Source organism: Gopherus flavomarginatus, chromosome 14 (assembly GCF_025201925.1).
Source record: "Gopherus flavomarginatus isolate rGopFla2 chromosome 14, rGopFla2.mat.asm, whole genome shotgun sequence".
NCBI classification, from domain to species: Eukaryota; Metazoa; Chordata; order Testudines; family Testudinidae; genus Gopherus; species Gopherus flavomarginatus.
This window is the reverse complement of record NC_066630.1, coordinates 5,956,007-5,980,930: the sequence shown is the minus strand read 5'-3', so window position 1 is coordinate 5,980,930 and position 24,924 is coordinate 5,956,007. Positions and strand designations below refer to the sequence as shown.

Below are 24,924 nucleotides of genomic sequence, written 5' to 3'. Positions count from 1 at the left end.
TCTGTATAGTTAATTTCAGTTTAATTATAGTTTCCCCTCTTTTGTAGGTCTTTCACACAACATACAGAGAGAGAAAAACACTTAAAATGTGGCTGAAAACCATCAAAATATGCAGGGACAAGAGTGGTACTTGAAATTTTATCTTTTGAACACTAGAACTTCAGTTGTGTCCCTTTAATATTTTCTCTGAATAAAACAACCAATAAATTAATTTATTTAAATGCATGTTAAATGAATGTGTAAAATCTAACAACTAAAAATTCTAATTGATTCTGAAACACTGTAATAAACTTCAGTAAGTACAGTAAATACTGTATTTTAGCCTAATAACTCAGTTTGCAATGAGACATTGGAAGATGACAGGTAGCAGAAGTTTATAAATTGTTAGGGCAGTTAAAGGCAGAATCCAGTTTTCATAGATGTGAACATCCTGCCTGTTTCAGAAAGTGTTGAGCACATTTTGTGGATGTGGCTTTGTCCCAAAATCTAATTTATGATAACAAAGGTTTTAAAATCTTTATGATCCTGTCAAGTTTAATTCATCAGGTGGCTGCAATACAGGCCTAAAATGTAAGGCTCTTTAAAATACTAGTAATGTTTAATGCCTAATAGTATCGCACTAATCTAGTGGACATTAATTCTGGTGTCTGATAATGTTTGTTTGGTGTTAAGGATTCAACTGGTTCACGTTCTGCTAAATAATTTTTTTTAAGTAGTCCAGTGCTTACGTTTAAGGCTACGTTTAAGTCAGGGAAGTCATGGAATCCAAGACCTCATGACATTCTCTGCTTCAGCCCCAAGGGCTGTGGGACTTGAGCTGACAGCTAGCTGGGCCATTGGGTTCCAGTGACAGGTGATAGGGGCCCCCCTGTAAGGTTCCAGCGACAGGTGACTCCTGAAGGGACCCTCAGGGTTCCAGGGATAGGCAACAGCCTAGCGTGAGGCGAAGGGATATGCCTCAGGCGAGTGGCTGGGCATGACCTGTTTTGTCTTTGGGAAATATGGTCACCCTGCCGATCACAGGCACCATGGGTGGAGGGGCATGCCCCCCCTCCCCAGCTTCCAGCTGCCCTGGGCAGAAGGGGAACCCCATAGCTCCCAGCCGCCATGGTGGCAGGGGAAATCATGGAGCCACAGAAGCAAAAGTCACAGACAGGTCACAGCATTCGTGGATTTTTGGTTATTGCTCATGACTTCCATGATTTTTACTAAAATTAACCATGACAAAATCTGAGCCTTACTTATGTTCCCTGGACAAAAATGAGACTCTTCTGTGGTGCACAGGATATGTTTTATACTGTTTTCCATTGATTAGCTAAGGAAAGGTTAAATATATGATATATCTTCATACCGTAAAAGATTATTCAAGGTTGTCCTGATTAAGATCCTGATTCTACAGTGAGTGCAGTGCAGGTTCAACCCACATTAACCAATTTTGCAATGACTTACATAGGCATAGTGTAGGTTCTCTCTACCCCTTATTTTCATAGGAAAAAAATGAGATGAATTCACAGAAAATGTACATTCTCATCTTATCAGAACTTCCATGCTCTTAATATTTTTTAATGAGGCGTTGCTTGAGTTGGAATTTCTGTGGTTCTTGTAAGAAATGTATACATAAGGATACTTCACACAATAAAGTCAACCATTTGTTTTTAATGGGAAGAGATGGGAACTTGTCTGCATACATAGAAGCACATACAAAAATAACACTATTCTATAGGTCTGCAGAATATTTTTTGTGCAATGAATCTAACAGGCCAACCAATGCTATAATTGAAGCAGGAATTTATGCAAACCTACTAGGCACACATTTTTGTTGTTGAATGCAGTTGTGCTATGCATACTAAACTCATTTTCAATAAAATCTTTTCTTCATGTGTGTAATTTCTCTTGGCCTGGAATTTGGTACTTAGTTGCAATATTTAATTATTGAAATTGCTTACTTTTTATTTATATTTTAGTTTAAAAAAAATTCCATATTTTCATTTTTTTAAATTTATATGAGAAAGGAAATAAACAATTTATTTGAAATCAGGTGCAGGGCATGTCTTACCATAGTTTAAGATTTTGTTAAAGCTACGTGTAAATCCTTAATTTGCTCTGTCATTGTGTTGCAGAACATATATTAAGGTGCTAGTCAGAATGCGCAATAATTTAAAATTTCCTTATTTTAAGTACACTTGTGTTCTGACCTATAAATGAGACTATGTTTTGACAAATAAAATCATCCACTGGACAGAGCCCACTAATACCTTTCTGCAGAACAGTCATTTAAGGATCAGTTGGAATTTTGAACTTAATTTACTTTTATTCTCTTACTGTAAATTAGAGCTTAATTATTTTACAATTAAAAATCAAATACTTCTTTATGTCTAGGGTATGGATTTTTAGAAATAATAAAAATTAAGACTGGATCTATTGCATAAATTCACTCGTATTTGTCTTCTAAAGATCAGTGAGTAACTTTTGAAAGCATATAAACTTTCATAGGTTTAAAGGCTGTAGCTATCATGTTTTCTGGGAAGACTTACAAAGTGGTATAAGCACAACAGGATTGTGATAGGAGCATGAAGTAAAATTCAGAAGGTGAGGAAGAACTTCGAGAGGCAGTGTTCTCCTTATGATTGTAGATTTTTCTTCAATTTAATTATTTTGAATTATGTATACTCGGCAAGAATTTGAACAATATTAGTATTCTCCCTGTATCTTAAAGCTCAGTGTGATAGTTACATCAGTTTCCTAAAGCTTAATGCCCTGAATAAACAATTAAACTATTCCTTTTTGTAGAAATCTAGTGTGTGTTTGCAGGAAGTAAACCTCTTAAAACAGTTCTTTTGGGGAATACGGAAGGGCCTCAATAAATGGACGTAATCAAAACTGACTTGTTTTACAGTATATTTTACAGGTTCACTACCATACTTTTTCTAAATTAGCTTGACTGGAAGCTCGTGTTAAAATGTTTACTTTTTCTAAAATGCTAGGTCGGACTATTTTAATATAGAAATTTAATAATACATGCTAGAAAGAGAACATAAAGTAACATTGCTCTTTCTGGCTGTGAAGCATTCTGAGACAAATTGCATAAGAATAAAACAGATACAACTTAGATAATGTTTTCACCCCTTTAGCCAGAAGGCACATTTCCCTCACCTCTCAGCTAGATTCAAGTGTATCCTAATCTGAAGTCGACAGATTTGTGTTTGAAAAAAATTATTAAAGGCTAGTTTCCTGAGTCAAATAAGGCAACTTGAGTCAGTATTTATTACTAATGTAAGTAATGGTGTCTGTCCTCATACTAAGTGCATGCTTTTTGCCTGATATGAATAACGTTTCTCCAGGCAGAAACCTCCATGACACCATAACAAAGCAGCTTAATTAGATAGAGAAAGGAAAACTTAGCATGCAAGCTGAAACTTTGCAGTACTGTGTCTGGCAGTGAAAAGCCTGAATTAAGTGTTGCATCTTGCAAAGCTTCCTGAATGAAGCCAGATCCATGTATACGTCTTATTGCTTGATGGTGGCTAAGGTCTTTCACTGAAAGCACTGCCTGCTGCTCCCTTCAGGCTTACCCTTATAAAACAGCTGGACAAATATAGTTGGTCTAGTGGGTCAAAGGGATGCTGACTGTTGAAGCAGCTGTGCCGTAGGCTCTATACATAACTCTCAAAGTCCTATCACTTCTAATTTTACCAGGAAGGTAACTGAAACTGCAGAATTCATCTTGCTGCAGCTGTTTTCTGCGCTAACTGAAGTCTCGCAACGGTCTTCATAGTTAGCTCAGGAAGGTATTGTTATAGTTCTTCATCCTAAAATAAACACAGGCATGTATATAACCTTGGTGATGCAGGAAAAGGCTTAAGCTTTTGATCAGCCAAAGATTAACAAAGGCGTCTCTGGCCACTGTTGTAAGCTGGCAGTGAAAGAAGAGCTGAATTTAGTAAGAGCTAAACAGAGATGAAAAGGTAGCGAATAGAACTTTCTTTGAATGGTTTTCCTTACCTGCTTTAAAGTTTTCACAAGTGATATTGAGTAGAACTCATCATTTTATCAAAAGTATTATTGCAGAATAATTTTTTGATATTTTTTGTGTTTTTGATGTAAAACTGAAAACTTTTTTTTTTTTTTTTTTTGGAAGGGAGTTCTTTTGTTGAGGGAACTTCGCCCCCCCCCTTCAAAAAAAAAGTCATGGTCAATTTTGATAAACGTTTTCCCATCTAAACTTCCTATAAAACATTAGAGTACCTTTTTTTAACCAGAACTTAAAACTATTGAAACAACATATACTGTTTTGTAACAGATGTTTTTCAACAGGTACTAATAACATTTTCCAGATACTAATAAGCAATATTTATTGATCTGTGAGCCAAGGTAGAATTTTCTTCTGCAACATTTTTAACTTATTTGGTGTTAGCTTTAGATTTCTAAGGCAAATTGGTGAGAGCCTTTGGTTTAAATCGCTCTCTCAGAATCTCATCCATCTACCCCAGTGGTGGGCAACCCGTGTGCTGCACGTGGCCTGTCAGAGTAATCCACTGGCGGACGGTGAGACAGTTTGTTTACATTGCCTGTGGGAAGCACAGCCGCCCGCAGCTCTCAGTGGCTGAGGTTCGCCATTCCCAGCCAATGGGAGCTGCCGGAAGCGGCATCCGGCATGTCTGTGCGGCCTGCACTGCTTACAGCTGCTCCCACTGTCCAGGAACAGCGGCCACTGAGAGCTGTGGGCGGCCATGCCTGCAGACGGTCAGTGTAAACAAATTGTCTCGCGGCTGCAGGTTGACCACTTCTGATCTACCCCTTTCTCTGTGGAAATGGTGTTAGCTTGCTGCCATGACTCTATCCTTCCCTTCCCATGAATATCACTCTGTAAGGCTGGGGTTCATGTTATAGAAAGGGTTGAAAGATATGGGGTGGCTCCTTGTAATATGGCTGTATTGGAGCAGAGCTGTCTGGGGCAAGATCTGATGAAGAGGTGCATGACCTCCATGTGATTTCCATGTCATCACCCATTTTGGGGGCAGATTGTGCAGCCTTTTGCACTGAGTCAAACCCTGACCTGAACCCTCTCCCCTCAGGATAAAGTTGAGCTCTGCAAGGAAGAGTCCATCTTTAGAGTCCTTTTTTGTGGGTTTTCCATAAAAGAGGGTGGTTAAACTTTTATAATTGGGTAACTGCATTCATTTGAACCAGACAGAAATACTGTCTGATTAGTTTTCTGTTGGGCTCAACTTGTCACTGTGTTTATTAAGCTGTATATTGTAAATGCTAAAATACAGAGATTTTCTGTCAGAATCCTTACTTGGTTGTACTGAAGCTGAAATGTATGTAGTGGAAATCTGAAATTACATCTGAAAATAATGAAGAATGTGGCAGTTTCTCTAAAACCTCTTCATAGACACTAGTACAAATACATTCCAATCTAGTACAAAATAAAATGGCTTAATATTAAATAGGGATGTTTTGTTCAAAATGTCAAAAACAAGGAAAGGCAACAAACAGATGTCATAAAATACCTAAGGTGGTGTATAGGTTGTGTATTATTTGTTTAGCAATAGGAACAAAGCATTAGAGGAGAAAATAGGATATTAAAACAAGCAGCCAACACGCATTTGTTGCCTAAAGTCCTGCTGCCCTTTGATGCTGAAAGGCAGGTTTAACTTCTCCTGTTCAGCAGGTTCCAGTGTCTGTCTGGCTTCCTCCAAACTACTGCTTCTCTTGAAAAAGTGTTTTAGTGCTGCCAGAGTTTCTTGTTCTTCTGTGCTTGGTGGTTCATAAATAAGGCTGCATGTCTGTCGCAGATTCTGTGACGTTTCATGACCTCCATGACTTCTGCAGTAGCTGGTGTCAAAAAAGTTTACTAGAACACCCAGTAGTTGGAGGCTGATATGAAAGAGGAATTGAGGGGGCCCACAAACAAAGTACAGGAACAATGAGATTGTGAGAAATCTAGTTGCAACTAACCTACCCCTGCTGAGAAGGGTTCTGTCCCTAGAGCCTGCTTGCAGTTGCCTATCTTTCATATACAGCACACACACACACACACACACACTTCTGCTGGAAGGAAGATTGAACTTTCTGTTTTCCCACACCATTTTGATAGTTGTGGGTTCACGCTGTGTTAGCTATACTGTGGGAGAGGTCTTTACTACTTTTCTTTCTTTCTAGCTGTTGTTAGTGGTAGTGAAACTCATCAGCCTTGTTAATTTCACTCTGCTATGTGTTGTATGTGTTATACTGAGGAGGATATTCCTTCCCTAAACACACACCTCAATGATTTTCATTGAGTTGAATGAAAACATGTTAGTAAGTGGAAATTTTTTTACCTCCCATGCAATCTACGCTTCTCTGCATTAATCAAAAATGGGTTTAAAAATAACCATGAACGTAAACTTCAAAGCATATGCTTCAGATTGGTATAGATACATATATCAAGCTGTCTAGAGTAGGTCATGAGCATGAGTGCCAACCTCAGGGCAGACTGTCAAGGGACAGAGCACAAATCGCCAACTGATTGTAAGTTCTGTGATTAGATTTCGCCAACCAAGTAACAAGTGTGAACTCCTAAAGCATTGTAATGTGGAGTCACAGTCTCCTTGGGCACTCTGGTCTATCTTGCCACCTGGCATGCCTCTTTTTTGTGATAGATGGTCCCTTACACCAGAAATCACAACAGTTACTTACAGTCCCAAAGGACCAATCACTTACCCAGGTCAGTTGTTTTAAGTTTGAGATCAGAGGTACAATATTTGTAGCCAAGCCTATAATACTAACTAAAGATTTATTAACTATGGCCTTGTCTACACTGGCAAGTTCCTGCACAGTAAAGCAGCTTTCTGTGGTGTAACTCCCGAAGTGTACACACTGCCAAGCCACTTAGTGCACAGAAACAGCGCGGTTGCAGCACTGTAAAACAAAACCAAACAAAAACCCACCCCAGCAAGAGGCGTACAGCGCTGCAGAGCCAGAGTAGACACCCTGGTCGATTTCAGCGCTGCAGTTGGCTTTGAGGAGGTGTCCCACAATGCCTCTTGCCTCTCTGGTTATCGATTTGAATTCTACTGCCCTGCCCTCAGGTGACCAACCATGAGCCCCACCCTTTAAATTCCTTGGGAATTTTGAAAGTCCCCTTCCTGTTTGCTCTGTGACACGTGCAGTGGTCTCAGTGCATCTTTCCAGGTGACCATGCTTGCACCACGCACCAGGCGATTCCCCCTCTTGGAGCAATGCCGAGCTGCTGGACCTAATCAGCATTTGGGGAGAGGAGGCTGTGCAGTCCTAGCTGTGCTCCAGCCATAGGAATTACGATACCTATGGACAGATTTCATGATGCATGACAGAAAGGGGCCATGTCTGGGACACACTGCAGTGTAGGGTCAAAGTGAAGGAACTGCGGAAAGCAAACGGCTGCTCTGGTGTTGCGCCCTTGAGCTGCCGATTCTACAAAGAGCTGGACGCAATACTCGGTGGCAACCCCACCTTCGTTGTGAAGGCCACTGTGGATACTTCGGTAGCTTGTGTGCCAGTCGAGAGTGGACCAAGCCAGGAAGAGGAAATCTTGGACGAAGAGTGGGAGGGGGACCCAGAGGCAGAGGACAACTCGGAGGTCAGGGATGCATGCAGCCAGGAGCTCTTATCTACCCCGGAGGAGGCTAGCCAGTCACAGCTGTTGGAGTTTGGCAAAGCACAAACAGGAGAGGAGGGCCCTGGTAAGAGGTTTTGATTTTGGGAATCACTAAAGCAAGCTGTTGGGGGCAGGAGGGTTGCAGAAAGGAGGCTTGTGTCTGTATGATGCGCATACCACCACATTCCTAGTCTGAACCGCAGAACAGAGTGTTGATTGACTCCCTCACTTCACAGGAGTCTGCCTCAGAGATCTCCATGAAACTGTCATGGAGATACTGGACAATCCGCTGCCACAAGTTCTTTGGCAGAGCTACTTTGTTTCTTACCCCATTAAGGGTAACTTTCCCGTGCCACTCTGCCCTCACAGGGTAGCATTACAGCACACAGGTGAGCTGCATAAGGGCCAGGGTGGAAGCCACAGTCTTTGAGAAGACCCTCCCTTGATTCCCTGCTCACCCTCAGCAGTGAGATACCTTCCATAATGAATACAGCCTGGCGAAAATGTGGGGACGGTAATGATTATAAGCCCCCCCACCCCCGCAGTGCTGGTTCTCCCCAAGAGCCATGTATCCAGTGTCCAGTACGGTCCAGGGACCATGATTTCCCTTGTCCCTGTGGTTACTCCCATTTTAGTGGTCTTGTAGCTCATGCGTGCTTGGCTGGGGTCAGCCAGTTAGTGAATAGTGGCTGTTTTTTAACTCACTGAATGAGTATTCTGTGTGTTGCAAACAATACTGCTTCTGTAAAATGTTGCATTTTGGCTTCACAGATACGACCTTGGGAGCCCAGCCTCCCTCTTTGGTAGTGCCGCCTGAACGGCTGCGCAGAATTAGAAAGCAGCCACGAAGAACTAAAGAGGACTTTCTGCATTGTGTTATGAAGCACTCCACGGCCAAAAAACAAGAATTGAAGGAGTGGCGGGACAGCATAAGAGGGACCGAAAGGAGAACGTGGCATGCCAGAACGAAGCCACAGACGGTCTCTTAAACGTTATGGAGCACCAAGCGGACACGCTCCAGGTGCTACTAGCACTGCAAACTGAACAGTTCCGATCCCACCCTCCCCTACAGCCGCTGTTGCAAAACTCTTTCCCATGCGCCCCGCAGACAACCCCAACTCACTCTGATCAACCTCCTGACTCCAATCTGTACCCGCTGCATTCCACTCCTGCCCCATCACAATCCAGCCCTGCAGACTCCCAGTACCCACTGCACTCAACATCCATCCCTCTGCAGGTTAGCCCTTCTGAAGTACAGTACCTGCTGCCCTGTAGTCCAAAGGAGACGGCTGGATATGATACCTGGACATACACAAATCTGAAGCCATCCCAGGACTCCATCTTCTCCTGGGATCCTGCCTTCCCTCATCCCGCACAGTGCTGATGTGTTGTTTTTTGTTTATCTTTCTCCTCTGGTTGTTTTTTTTTCTTTTAAATAAAAGAATTGTTTTGGTTTGAAAGCAATGTGTGTTCCATTAATTGAAAGAAAAAAGAGCTCTGCAAAGTAACAGGCAATTTTCTTAAACCTTCCTAGTGCATCATCTGCACCAATCATAATCAACTCCTACCATTACAAGCACGCACTCCCGAGCATAGCGACAAATATTAGTGGCTTTCAGCTTCAAATTGCTGCTTCAAGGCATCCTTGATCCTTATGGCCGCATGCTGTGCCCCTCTAATAGCTGGCTGTTCAAATTCAGCCTCCAGGCGCTGAGCCTCAGTGGTCCAGCCCTGAGTGAAGCTTTCACCCTTCCCTTCACAAATATTATGGAGCATACGCACGCAGCTATAAGCATAGGAAAGTTGTCATTGGCCAGGTCCAGCCTCCCAGATCAGCAATGCCAGCAGGCCTTCAGTACTTGCTCAAGCTGTTGAACCGCTCCTTGCTGCTGTCAAGGTTCCCGTGTATGGCTTCATAAGCCATGGCATTAAGGGGTAGGCAGGGTCTCCCAGGATCACAATGGGCATTTTGACTTCCCCTATGGTGATCTAGTCTGAGAGGAAAGTCCCTGTTTGCAGCTTCCTGAAAAGGCCAGTGTTCTGAAAGATGCGTGCGTCTTGCACCTTTCTGGACCAACCTGTGTTAATATCCATGAAACGCCCACGTTGATCCACAAGTGCCTGGAGAACCATAAAGAAATACCCCTTCCGATTAATGTGCTAGGTGGTCTGGTGCCAGAATTGAAATATTCATGGCATCTATTGCCCCTCCGCAGTTAGGCAAGCCCATTTGTGCAAAGCCATCCATAATGTCACACACATTGCCCAGAGTCGCGGTCTTTCAGCGCAGGATGTGATTAATGGCCATGCACATTTCCGTCAACCCATGTCCAACGGTCAACTTTCCCACTCCAAACTGGTTAGTGACCAATTGGTAGCAGTCTGGAGTAGCCAGCTTCTGCAGTGGAATCACCACAAGCTTCTCCAGTGACAGGGCAGCTCTCATTCCTGTGTCCTTGTGCCACACGGCTGGGGCGAGCTCATCACACAGCCCATGAATATGGCTTTCCTTCTCCAAAAGTTCTGCAGCCCCTGCTCGTCGTCCCAGACGTGCATGACAATGTGATCTCACCACTCAGTGTTTGTTTCCTGAGCCCAAAAGCGGCATTCCACTGTGGTCAGCACCTCTGTGAATGCCACAAGCAATCTTGTGTCGTAGCTAGTACACGTGGCGAGATCGATATCAAATTCCTCTTGCCTTTGTAGTTTAAGGAATAACTCTAGTGAGAGCGAGCAGCATATTGGTCAACAGTGCGGGATCCATTCCTGCAGACCGACAAGGCAGAGTGCGAGTACACAAACCGTTGAAAGATGGCATCAAATGCAGATGGAAGTATAGGGATTGCTGGGATGCGAAGCAATGCATCACAGGACATTGGGACAGGACCCAGCATGCCCTGCAACTCCCTCTGCCTTCCCACAACTCTTAGCAGCAGAAGAGATGCTCTATGGGATAGCTGCCCAGAGTGCACCGCTCCAAATACCTCTGCAAGTGCCGCAAGTGTGAACACACTATTGCACAGGCAGCTGACAGTGTGAACACATAACAGCAGTTTCCCTTCAGTGCTCTCTGAGTGGTGCTGTAACTCTGCCAGTGTAGACATACCCTAAGAAAAAGAAGTGAGTTATTTACAAGGTTAAAGCAGGTAAACATACATGCACAAATCAGATATGGTCTTAGGCTCCAAAATGTATTAGTTGCTGATGTAATACACAAGCTCCGTATGTCCTTTAGAACTAATCCAAGCCAAGCAGGTTGGGGGTCCTTTGCTTATGCTTAGAAATTTTGCCCTCTCTGAATTTCAAGCAGCATAGTGATAACAATGCCTCTTTGACAGGGATATTTATACCCTTCCCTCAGAATTCAGGCTACGATGGGACTAAGGTTTGGGAGGAAGCAATCAACAAAGTCTTTTGTCTACTAATGTCCCTCAATGGCTTGTCTGGTATCTATAGGCCTTCTATTGTTGGGGAGAAGATGACATCTCTTGTTTTTTAAAAGAACAAGAGTACTTGTGGCACCTTAGAGACTGACAAATTTATTTCAGCATAAGCTTTCGTGAGCTCACTTCTTCGGATGCATAGAATGGAACACACAGACAGGAGATATTTATACATACAGAGAACATGAAAAGGTGGAAGTATGCATACCAACAGGAAGAGTCTTATCAATTGAGATGAGCTATCAGCAGGAGGAAAAAAAAACTTTTGAAGTGATAATTCAGATGACCCATAGAAGGTGTGAGGAGAACTTAACATAGGGAAATAGATTCAATTAGTGTAATGACCCAACCATTCCCAGTCTCTGTTTAAACCTGAGTTAATTGTATCTAATTTGCATATTAATTCAAGTTCAGCAGTCTCTCTTTGGAGTCTGTTTTTCAAGTTTTTTTGTTGCAAAATTGCCACCTTCAAGTCTGTTACTGAGTGGTTAGAGAGGTTGAAGTGTTCTCCCACTGGTTTTTGAATGTTACGATTCCAGATGTCAGATTTGTGTCCATTTATTCTTTTGCGTAGAGACTGTCCGGTTTGGCTAACTCTTGTAGTTAGTTAGCATTTCATGCTTGGTAATGTTTCTCCACTGACTGTGGGGATTTTCAGTCTTAGCAAACATATTTATGGTTACAGAGCAAACATTTAAATGTTACCAAATAACATGGCATACAGATCTAATAAGCAAGATCTTACAAGCATTTAGTAAAGACTAAACACTAAACTCACTCTTCTAACTCTGTCTGTTTTAACAATACTAACACAAAGGTGAGTCAGATTGCTTTTCAGCTGTGTATTTGTCAATATTCAGTGAGGCCCAGGGGCTTTAGCATGAGCTGACATCGTTGTGCCAGCATCACTACATACGCACTGTTATTCTCAAGGGATGACTATCTTCTGTACCATGCTAGAACTTCCTTTCTGTTATTTGTCTTTAGAGGTAGTCTAAACAGCGTGGGTAACTGAATTAAAAATTGCTCAGGCCAAACTTGCAGACTGGTTGTTCTTGCACAAGCATTCACAAACATATTTCTGAATAGCAGATGAATTAAATTACTAGTAAGATTTTTTTAAAATCTTGGATATTTTCCTCTGCCTGTGACCATTTTTGTTTCGTATGTGAGTACTTCATTTGATCAGAACTTTAAGGTATGGTGAATCTTCCTCTCCCCCTGCCCCAGCTATTGGTATACGCCGCCACCTACTTTTCTCAAACATCACCAAAGCAATATTGCTGAGATGTAGCCAACATTTAACTAATTTTATTTTTCAGACCCCCTACATAAGTACCCACAATGGCAACTACAGTTGTTACCCCAGGATGCCCCTTCAGGCAGCAAAGCATTGTTCAATGTTCTTTGAATGGAAGATAAAATATACAGGAATTGATCCCTGAGGTGTCCACCTGGAGTAATATCCTTGTCTAGACCAATTTTCTGAAAATTAGTAGCAATTGTCAGTAAAGATTCTCCACCTAGTGGATGCAAGCAATACAACTAAATAACTATATCAAATTCTGTACATTGTATTAACTGTAGGAAGAGCTAAAACTGATGTGGGTAGCTCTTGTTTCTTAGAGCTGGTCGATACAGAAAACTTACATTGGCATAGCTACGTGTCTCAGGAATGTGGAAAATCCACACCCTTGAAAGATGTAGCTATGCTAATCTAACTCCCAGTGTAGTCAGTGGTAGGCCAAGAATAATTCTGCCATTGACCTAGCTATCTCCTCTCACAGAGGTGGATTGACTACAGCAATGGGAGAACCTCCCCTGTTGCTGTAGAGCGTGTCTGTATTGAACTGCTACAGTGGCACAGCTGCAGCCGTGCTGCTGTAGAGTTTTAAGTGTGGACAAACTCTTAAGGTGTGGATTTTTCACACCCCTGGGAGATGTAGCTATGATGATGTAAATTTTCAGTTTAGACCAGTCCTGATTTGCTACTGACCAATAATGAAACCTATGGATGAAGTTAATTAATAGCCAGGATAATTAAGTGTTGCATACTGGCTATGGTACTTCAATGTATGCATAAACTTGGATTAATTTGGGCCTGGTCTAAACCTAAAATGTAGCTTGACCTAATTATGTCACTCAAGGCTCTGAAAAATTCACACTCCCGAGGGACATAGTTAAGCCGACCTAAGCCATTGTGCAGACACTGCTAGGTTGATGGATGAATTCTTTTGGCCCAGCTACAGCCTATCAGAGGGTGGATTAACTACTGCAATGGAAAAGCCCCTTATGTCACTGTAGCAAGTTTCTATGCTACCGTGCTACAGCAGTACAGCTGCACTGCTGTAGCGTTTGTCTGTAGACAAACCCTTAGGCTGACATCATGCTGCACATCTCTCTCTCTGGGTATGTCGACCTTAGAACTGCTACAGCGGCACAGCTGCAGCAGTGTAGTGTGGACACTTCCTACACCGACAGAAGGGGGTTTTCTGTTTCTGTAGAAAATCCATCTCTCTGAGAGGTGGTAGCTAGATCGATGGAAGAATTCTTCTGTTGACCTACGGCTATGTACACTGGGGCTTAGGTAGGTTTAACTGAATCTTTCAGATATGTGGATTTTTCACACTCCTGAGTGGCGTAGCTAGGTTGACCTAATATTTTGGTGTAGACCAGCCTTATTTGTTCAAAGGCCTGGTCTACAACTAAAAATTAGGTTGACCTAGCCACGCTGCTCAGGGATGTGAAAAATTCAGATCCCTGAGAGAGACAGTTAAGCCAGTCTAAGCCCTGGAGTAGACATTGCTAGGGTGATGAGAGAATACTTCCGGCTATCTAGTCACCACCTTTTGTGGAGGTGGGTTAACTACAATGATGGAAAAACCACTTCCATCGCTGAAGCAAGTGTCTATACTATGTAGCTGCCGCTGTAGCTCTTGTAGTGTAGATGTGCTATTAGAGGCAAATAACTTGTATGTAACAGCAACTCACCAAAGGGGATGAGTAGTTGTGAAGGCACTCATCACATTTCTTAAATGTGCTGTGAAAATCAACAATTTAAGACCTTGATTCTGCAAACATTTATATGCACCCTTAATGCTTGTGAATAATCTCAGTGAGTTCAGCAGGGCTGTTTATATCTGTAAAGTTAAACATGTGCTTGTTTTGTTTGCAGGAGTAGGGCCTAAGTCATCAAAGTAATGTTACCATTACTTGTTCAAACCAAGACTTGAAAAATGTACTTGATACCTGCTAGCCATAGTGAAAAATATTTGCACTGCTACACCTTCAAAGACACACTCACTACAATTTATAAAGTAATAAAACAGTTGTGTATTGTTCATTTTATACTTTAGTTCATTATAACCTATTATCATTGTTAGCTGGTCAGCTGTAGTCATCGTGGTGTCAGCTAACGTGACTCTTCACAATTATGTTTAAACACACTAACATTCTGTAATGTAGATTAGCTCTTTCAGTGTTTGGTTTAATAAGAATAAATAAATAAAACAGACATGGACAAATGGAGAAGTATCATGGGAGAGCATCCAAGCAAAGCTTAGTGGTGGGATACTGGGCAAAAGTAGAGTTAGAATGGTAAGTAAGGAGAGAAGGAAAAAGATGACCAAGAAAAACAGAGACTTGTACCAGCTAGGATGCGAAAGAAGGGAAATTATCCTAAGAGAATCAAGACAATGAACCTGAAGAGAACTGCTCAGCTCCCACAAGAGTTTCTGCAGATTGTGGAGCTTTTATGGTTTTAAAACTGAATCAATTTTGTTTACGTTTTTAAGTTCTGACCTCTTACCAGAAGAGGACCAAACTTCCAAGATCCTTTGCTGTTAAGGCATCTATTTCATTTTTCCTGCTGTCATCCTCAACTTTTGGGATTTGCACTGTAGCCCATCAACCCAGTGTCTGAGCACCACATTATCAAAGTGATGTTTTTAGGTTACCTACTTGTCTTACCTTCACTTTCATACCGATTGACACATACTCTCAGAGGCCAGATTTCTGTGCTCTGGCTGCAGTAATAAGTTTCTGTAACCTGAATTCCCGTCTTTTGATTCTTTTCAACACAGAGGTTGAAAGAATTCTCAGTGTCAGCAAAGAACAGTAGCTCATTCTTAAAGGATAAACAGACTAACACCTGTGCATGAGGCTGTGATGACTCCCAGTTTGTCCCCTTGCCCCACTCACGGTTTCCAGAAAGACAATAGTGAAGCATTAAATATAGTTATTTTTTTAGTGAACAAAGTCTAATATTGTGATGATGCCTGGCTTTTTGCCTATAGGATCTTGCAGGGGCATCTCATTACAAACATACATTTTGTTTTCTTTTGTATAGGGAAACTGAAAAGTATCATCTTTGAAATTCCTTAGCACTTTATAAACTTTCATATGTAAGCCCCCGTAGTCCTCGGTTAGTTGTGCAATATCGTTAGGTATGGCCTAACAAGGACAAAAGCATTTACATTACGTTTTGGAAACTAAGAACTTCCTAATATTACATGTAATAGAGCTTGTTATAATTCTTATCATACATTGTAATATCCTAGTATTTTTATAATTAAACAGTAACAGTTGTGGTCCAGTTTAGTTACAGAATATAGGGTATAAACAATTAATGTTTTTACTTACCATTTTTGGGTAATGTGGAGTGGGAAGAAGAAAGGTAAAAGTGCTAATAGCAGTTCAGAAATTTTAAGATGCGTTCTTTTCTCTTCATAGTTTACAGTGCAAGTCAATGCAGTGTAAAATCGGACCTTCTATTTAAAATACCTTTGAGGTTTCATATTTCTATTTCCGATATGTTGGTGCATGAAGTCCATAGGAGGCTTGGCAGTTCTTGTATTTACAATGCATTTGACCGTATACACTATTTAAAAGGCTGCTTTTTATTATGTTTTACTTATTAATATGTTATAGTATGTTGATATCTAATGTACTTTGTTAGGGAATTATTCGTTAGTGCAGGATGACTCAGTTCTGGCTGCCAAATGGAGTGACTCTGGTCTAGACACAGAGCCAGACTTCGGGTTTATAAAGGTTTTGAAAGTCACAGAGATGAAAACCTGGAAGAGCACTGTTGGGCTCTGTTCCAGCAAATATTTATGCACTTGCTTAACTTAACACATGGTGAGTAGTTCCATTGACTTCAATGGGACTGCTCACAGTGTGTAAGGCTAAGCACGTGTTTAAGTCTGTAGGACTGAGGCCTAAATCAGTAGTATGCACACTGGATGCAGGACAAATAAAGAAGGGATTGACTGGCGGCCAGTAGGTGAATGGAGAAGAAAATACATATTTGCAACAAAAAATAGCTATTTGAAAATGTTTGCTTGTGTTGATCATTTTTTCCTCTTCTTTGGATTTATTCTTGTTTAAAACAAAATAAATGTAATTTAAAGGTTTGGAGCAGGCAGAGGGGAAGTAAAATGTCACATTTTGGATTATGTGGTAAATTGGAACAAATGTCCTCCTGTTACATACAATTTAAGTATTGTAGCAATTTTGCAACAGTAAAGTAGCACTCAGGAACATCAGGCAATATTTGCCGTCACTGAAACAGGATCAGCTAATGTATACATTTCATGTACTGAAACTCTACATTTCTAAATCACCCTCTTCACACCTCACCCCCTCAAACTTTTTTTAGAAAGTAAAACTATGTTTATTTGATACATGTTTGTATCTTAGTAAGGTGTTGACTACACACCTGTAAGCTTTTTCCTCACAGATTTTAGTATTTTAAATGAAATTTAGCCAAAAAAGATAATGCAGTCATATACATTTACCTATAAATATTTGTGTTCTTAAAGAAACATGGAATGTAAACAAAAATAGTTCTGCCCTTGTCAGCTGTACCTATTATACACTGGTGCTTGTTTACAGTTCAAACATCACAAATAGGGCTTCTAGTTTTATGTTTAACTCCATGTATTTGTGAATAAATCCTTTCAGGTAAAAACCAGAGTTACCTCTCTCTGAGGTTTCAGGCAGCTTTCTATCTTTGCCCCCTTTCCCATTCATCAGTTTGCACTTTTCCTAGTTAATTTCACTGTTGGAGTATCAGCAGTGATAGTAATGTTAAAAAAGCCCCCAAAATGTTCTCAGCTCTGTACATTTGCTATCAACAGGCCTCTTTTCCATCCTCCCCCCTCAAAAATCTTAAACATAAATATTCTATTACGTTGAAAACGAAACAAAGTATGGGAGTCTGGAAGGTAAAAAAACTTCAAATATTGGCTTCATTAATATTTATTGTTAACCATACTTGGCTCTGTACAGAACATAGATTAGGTAAGGTCCCTCAAGGAGCCTACAGTCTAGGTATTGTGTTTATATGAATTGATAAAAATTGTATATTCAAGACTCAAGTTATTTTACAGTCAGTCATTCTACATTGATCCAAACTGATTAGATGGAAAAACATCTCTATATTATGATTGACATCTCCTTTTTCGCCCACTTCAAATCCTATTCAAAAGCCCCACCTCCCAGAAAAATAGACTAATTTTGCAGTGTGACATCAAGGTCACAATATACAGAATGTGTTAGGCCACGCCCAGAGAGATTAGGGTTAGGGTGGAGGCTGAGAAGAGAGAGAGTCTTTAGAATTGATGAACTGCCACAGAGAACATCCTGCCACTACCACCTCCTTGTTTAAACAAGGGGGTTGTAATCTTGAGCAGCTCAGTTAATCACAGAATTTTACATGACGAAAGAGATGGACCAAAGATTCAAACCCTTTAGGTACTGCATAGGCCAATACTATCATCATCTTAAAGTTCACCTAAAATGCAATGGTGATCCTTGTAAAACATCACTAGTGAATGGGCAGCCCCATTCTACACTAACTGTGATTTCCAAATGATCTTAAAATTTAGACCGAGGTGGAATACATGAAAGTAATCCTACAACAAGGTGAGAAACTGAGACAAAATCTGAACCAAAAGAAATGTTGCGCCTTTTTTTCGCTTGGTTCAGTGAAGCATTACTTTAATCTTATATGGAGTGATTTTTTGTTGTTCAAGAATTAACTAAACAAAATGTATAGTTATGATCAAGCAGGTAGCATTCTGGATCCATCATCTCTCAGCCTGTTTTAATATGAATTCATATATAGTTTTAAATCATTGACACCCATCCCACCAATCACAGCTCACAGAACACTATAAAACAGGGGTCATCATACATTGGTTTATAGGACCATCATATGATGATTAGAAAAGCAACATCCGGAAGACTGAATGGAAGCACACAGAGAAATAGATCTGCATTTGGGACCTTGCACCACAGCACTCACTGTGCTTGGAGTGGGAACTAAAGTCACTCTTTAATTCTGTCTGTTCACAAGTTACCATGTTTCAATCCTTAATAAAAAGTTTCCAGGTGCTCTTTGCTAGCCTTATGATAAACTATTGCTGCAAGCCATTTGACAGGGTTGATTGATTTAAATCAAAGCGATTTAAATACTGATTTTAATTATCCTAATAAAAAGATTGATTTTCATTGGTCAGTAACTATTAAAATGTTGTTTTGCAATCAAAAATAGACTTCATGCTAAATTTGGTGCTTCCCTTTGCTAACCAAGAGGATACACCATATCTACATACATTTATTTAAGCAATTATTTAATATATATATTTTTTTGTGTCTTGTGTCAAGCTGGATTTGGATGGAAATTCAAATTCTATTAAAATGCCTAAAAAGCATTTTAATTTTTATTAAATGTAACTACTTTTAAGAAGAAAATTAGCAAAATATGTTTTGCATTTAAAACTAACCGATTAAGACTATGTCTACACTACAAAGATAAGTCGACCTATGTTAGGTTGACTTAAGCCATTGCATTACTTGCTGTGGTGGCTGATGTCCACACTACCCTTCTTCTGTTGGTGGTATGCATCCTCACCAGGAGTGCTTCCATCGACTGAAGAGGGGCAGTGTGGGGGACTGAGAGCCAGGACTCAACCCCACCAGGAGCCCAGCTGCTGCCCAGGGCTTCTCACCTCCAGTGCAGAGATCTGCACTCAGAGTCCGGTCGACTGCCGTGCTCCTGGCGGGGAGTGGGGAGCCTTGGCGGGAGCCCAAGTCAGGAGCCTGGGTTACAGCCTGGCTTGGAGTGGAGGCTGGGCAGGAGCCTTTCTCGAAAGCCAGGAGCTGGAGTCATGAAATTGACACGAACGACGGCCAACAGCAGATGTAAGAAACGTAGTGTACACAGACATGCATGGCCCTAACTACACCGACATAAGCCCTCTACCTCTCCTTGAGGTGGTTTTATTATGTCAGCATAGCAGAGGAGTTACACTGGTGGGAGGAGCATTAAATTTAGTGTATATACTTCCTCTTTTGTTTCAACAAAAGCTGGCTTTTGTTGAAGAAACTGTGAAGTGTGGACAAGGCCTTATTAAACAAAAGAAGTAATTGGTTTTGGTCACCTTGCCCTTCAAGATTTTACAACTAGAAGATTTATCCTTTTAGACCTACTTTTTATGTACAGCTTGGAAGTGGAAAACAAGCTTTCCTGCTTTTACAACTCCAGATTGGCTTCTTAACTTCAAATGCAATAGTCATTGAACTGAACTAGGTGAATAAACTGAAATGAAGAAGATATTCTCTCTGCTCCTGCAGAAGAGGCTACTGCTTTCAAAAGCTGGTTTAGCACTCCTGGAACCATAGTTTGTTGGTGCTCAGCCGGTGACTTCCACCAGTTCAATGGTTTGACTTTCTTTAAAACTTGGCAGCAGATATATACTGATTAATATTCTTTTTTGCATTTAATTTAAATAATTTTAATTATAATAAATTTAGGCCTTAATACACGTTGTCAATTTCAAATTTAATTTCAGATAGGTATGTTTTTTAAAAAAAAACTTGTGTTTAATTAAAAATAAAAAAATCCATTTTTATCCACGCTGCTATTTGAACAACTTCAGTTAATGCTTATTTTCAGTTTAAGGTGCTTGGAATTTCCCTAGGTATCTTTTGCCACTCTGTATAGCCCTTTATTCGCTGCTGCCCACCCTGTCTCCTTGGCTCACCAGATGTATATAGAGAGCACAGCTGGTGATGGGAAGTGGATAGCTGATGCATCTGAGTAGTTCATAGATTTTTAAGGCCAGAAGGGACCATTGGATCAGCTAGTCTGACCTTGACCTTCTATCCACTATTCTTTGTGTAGCTCTAAACATGTTCTGAATAAGAGGAATCACTTCTCTTTTTATGTATTTAATTTTTAACATTTCAGAAACGGCCTAAGATTAGGATATTGAAAGAATGTGTATGACATTTGCAGTTTGTGAGGACTGATTTTTCAACTAGAGGAATCCAAAAAAATTGTTGGGAAAACAGCACAATTGAAAAATAGGAGCACTTTAAAATGTTTCCTCTGGAAAAGTCAATAAATACTTAACAAGAAAAATTGTGTAAAAGGAAAATTCTGTTGTGAACTGAAGTCTTATTTTGCAAAATTTGTAGACTAAAGGTAGGAGTTCCAAAAGTGCTTAGTGCTGGCCTAATTCTCCTTTTGAAGTTAATAGGGGTTTTACCATTTACTTCAGTGACAGCAAAGTTAGACCAACGTTGAACTCTTCTGAAAACTCTACCCTAAATTTAATCATTGAATGTGAAACGAAAGGCATTTTACTCCAGCTTTAATTTCAAATTTCTATGCAACTTCTACTAAGTTACCAGTGCCTCCATAATCCGTGTATTGTCTGTGTGTGTATACAAATAAATACATTTTTCCCTAATGTTTTGATAGAACAGGGATTGGCAATCTTTGGCACACGGCCCATCAGAGAAAGCCGCTGGTGGGCCTGGGCGGTTTGTTTACCTGCAGCGTCTGCAGGTTCAGCCGCGGTTTATTGTTCCAGGCCAATGGGGGCTGGGGAAAACGGCGCGGGCCAAGGGATGTGCTGACCGCTGCTTCCCGCAGCCCCCATTGGCCTAGAACCGTGAGCCATGGCCAGTGGGAGCTGCGATCAGTCGAACCCGCAGACGCTACAGGTAAAGAAACCGTCCAGGCCTGCCAGCGGCTTTCCCTTAAGGCCACATGCCAAAGGTTGCCCGAGTCCTGTGATAGAGGTTCTTTTTGAGTCTGGGGGCAGCAGACTTACGTTGTGCTATGCCCGGTGAGAATGTAGAATTGGCAGATTCTTGTTTGTAAAATACTATGCTTCATCATGACCTTGGCCAGTTGCCTATGCGCAATATCTGATTTATTGAAAATATGTTTAAAAAGGTGAACATTTCTAATGTTATGAAGAAACATTACCTTATATATGTGCCATTTTATAAATTACCATATCTTGGCTGTTTTAATCCTTTATATTCATTAACTGCTGAGAGACATCTGTCCAAGCTAGGATAAAGTGGGGGCTTTGTGCCTGGATTTTTTTTTTTTTAAACGTATGCCAGTATTTCACCAGAACATGACACAAGAGGCTGGGAGTGGAGAAAGGAGGTCAGAAACGGGAAATTGTTTTTCACTTGCATTAGGAGAGGGCTTAACTAACTTGAACTAATTTTGTTATAACAAATGGATTTTGGAAGGGGAAAAGGTGTGCATTGTATATCGGCCTAAATTGAATTTAAATAAGTGAGTTACAGATCCCTTGAAAGTGATTTATAAAAAGCTGATGTATTCATAACTAGAACAGAACTGCTGGGCTAGGCTAAAATGAACCATATGAAGTATCACTGCTATCTAGCATTGTAAATACGATTTTTTTTAATATCAAAATTTGACATAGTTTGTCCCTTTTCTAATGTGTGGATTGAAAGATGCATCCCTTCAGATTAAGGGCAGGGTTCTGAACAGTACTCAGTTAGTGACATTATGAAACAGTAATTCTAGCACAGCTGTTTTCTTATGTTAAGACTGGCCGGTTCCCAGGACTTCTGAGAAATGGCAAATTTAACTTGCCAAAATGGCAACCACATGTCCTAACCTATTGCCAGTTTTCTTGGGCACCTTTCCATAGTCTATACGATCCCAACAGTTTTCATAGTGATCAGAATTTCAAATGAGTCAATACTGGCAGCAACATCATTTTGAGTAAATAACTCTGATATTCGGTGGTGTCCTCATTCAAAAGATTCAGGCTTTTCTAATGAGCATTTGCTGCTGAGGCCAATCTCAGAAGTCTCAGAAGTAACACTGTATTTTTTTTTTTTTTTAAATTGCAGTCCACCTGCCTGGTTTAATTGCTTTCATGTGTTCAAGTAGAAGAAGGAAAGAGGAAAATGTTTATGCATAGTTGGATTTGATTCAGCGTCAAGGTTAAGGGATAAATTACCATTTCCATTGGTAAACCTCAAATTATCCTTCTAGTATTCTTTGCGCCAGGTATTAAAAAAGACTGGTCTCCTGGCACGCATTGTCCATCCTTCTGTAACTGTGAAGAAACACAGATGTGAACTGTTCCTATGATTGTAATTCAACTTTAGAGGCTGAAGATTTTCCTTAATATGGTTACTAAAGACCTTTGACAGAAAATTCTGCAGGAGCAAAGCTGAGAAATGTTTGGCTCTAGAATCAGGACCATGCTTTGGAAATAGAATTAAGCTTCACCAGAGCTGAGCTGTAGAAACGCCAGGCAGAGGTTGGAGCCAAGAGAGTAAAAATTGAACTTTGGTTCAAATTTAGTTTTAATTAGCAGCAGAGAAGTCCCTAATCTCAGTGTATGTTAACCAAGATTTGTATAGATCCCACAGGAAAGTCACACTTGCAGGGACAATATCTCCATATATGTTTGTATTGTGTATTGCAGAATGGGGGTGCAATGCTGATTTGGGTCTTTGGATGCTATTGCAGTATAAATGTTAAATAATTTCCCTGTTTTAAAAAAGAGAGCCCATAAATTAAAAGAACCCTGCAATTTAGGAATGTTATTCCCTTAGTAAAGAGGCCTAAGTGTCATATGATTTATTATTTATTGCTGTATATGTATGTGTAAGTATTGTTGCTATTTTTAAAAATTAAATTTTAAACAAAACTTACATTTAAAATAAAACACAAATACTTCACAGTGTATTTAGTGCTGGTGAATGGCATTGAAGTGCCAAACTGGGGAGACAAGGGACTAATTGTCTTTATTCATAGAAGAGATACAGCGCATACGCTGGGATAGTGCAAGCTTTCCTCACAGGTCCAGGGAGGACCAACTTAGAAGCGATTGGCGTATTTCAGTCTTGGTCTTCTTTGGAGATGTTACCAAACAAAGTGGCAATTAATGGCAGTTGGCATAGTAGTTTTTGGGATGTGGACACGTACCCTCTAGGAACTGGGCCAATATTTACCCTATCTGTTTCACTAGGATCACTGAATGTTCATTAGGTGGCCATAACCAAACCAATCTGAATTTGAACCAATGACCTAAAAGTGAAAGGTTCTGATTCTCATTATCAATCCTCTGAATCAGCTCCTTTTAAAGAACATGAATTAAAGTATTAATTTACTTGTGTGCGTTAACATTCTTTTTTGCTGCTGTCTTTCAGGGTAGTACGAAGTGGCAGACCTCTTAGAGTGTGAGTTTGGGGCCTTCCGTGGTATTTGAGCGAATATTGTTGCCTGATTCTGAATGATGTCAGAACAGGATTTGGCAGATGTGGTTCAGATTGCAGTGGAAGACTTGAACCCAGATCATCCAGGTACAGTAGGGGATAGTATTGACACAAGGAAGAGCAATGAAATGTTACCTTCTAAACAGGGAATAAAAATCACTATTGGACTCCTTTTACAAATTCAAAATGGCACAAAAGTTTCCTAGAGAATTTAATTCTGCCTTTAAAAGTGAGTTTGTTAACATTACTTTCCAGTAACTTTATCAACATGGTCTGAATTTTCTTACTACAACAGTTTTTATTGTTAACATTTTGCATTTAACATCTTTAAAAATAAGAGGGCTATAGCCTCTCCTTGTTCTTTGTACAGAAGTATTTTTGTGCCAAATATCTAGGGTTAAACATTGCCTACAGTAAGTTTTTCTTCTTGCTGAGCATCTTTCTCAGGCTTTCCTCCAAATGAGAATTGCTACCTAACAAGTTATGAACGATAGTTTTGTACTTGGTATTTACTATTTCCTCCTTTACATGTTTGAAATTCTTTGTATTGTACCAAAGTGGTAGCAGATTGAAATCACCTCCAAAAGCATTATTGTGACATTCATTGTTCTTGAGAGTTTGTTCATTAAGGGAGAATATCAGTACTGGATGCTAGTTATTGGCCTCAATCCATATATGGCCCCATTGGAGGTAATGGGTCTATGTGTATGAGTAAACGTGGGCAGGAGTGTTTGTAGGATTGTGCCCATAATTTGGGAAGACACTGATGTTAAAAAGGCCCCATTCCCACACTCAGAACCATGTGGGTGAACCTCTGCACTAATGAAGAACTTCAGTGAAGCTGTTTGGGTTCTGCAGGTGTGCAGTGGTCTACCTATATAGCTCCTATTGCAAGACTGGGGACTAGCTTTGGAATGCGGTATTAGGATATGAGGAAGCAGTGAAACACCAAAGACATTGTAAGCCTCTTGGTTACATTTTTTTTTCTTGTTTTTGTCCAATCTATATATTTAGGACGTATTATTTGTTTGTGGGGAGCCATGTTATTTATTTAACTTAGGTTTCTGCAAGATTTATTAATGCCAAATGCATCTTCGTGAATAGACGTTAATATCCAAGTGCCTAGATGCTTTGATAGGTACCTTTAAACAACAAATGTAAATACAGAAAATCTAGAATAAGAGAGGTCACAAAAACATTATATTGGTACATCAATACTTTTCTGATGAAGTTTAAATAAAAGGTGAGACGTGTGTAGTATACAAATGTAACATATGCTAGTGA

The 24,924-nt window shown here is 40.3% G+C and overlaps 1 protein-coding gene and 1 long non-coding RNA gene across 2 annotated transcripts in view; one reads left to right on the top strand and one right to left on the bottom strand.

Annotated features, from left to right (window-relative positions):
- The window catches only part of BANP (BTG3 associated nuclear protein), a 262,228-nt gene that overhangs the window by 1,303 nt on the left and 236,001 nt on the right, over positions 1-24,924 (top strand). Inside the window, exon 2 of the mRNA XM_050922613.1 lies at positions 23,575-23,727. Within this exon, the coding sequence (XP_050778570.1) occupies positions 23,658-23,727 (70 nt within the window). The 5' untranslated portion in view covers positions 23,575-23,657. The remainder of the gene's footprint in view (positions 1-23,574; positions 23,728-24,924) is intronic.
- LOC127034119 (uncharacterized) overlaps positions 1-24,924 on the bottom strand; it is a 199,757-nt gene that overhangs the window by 55,158 nt on the left and 119,675 nt on the right. The gene's annotated exons all lie outside the window — the stretch shown is intronic.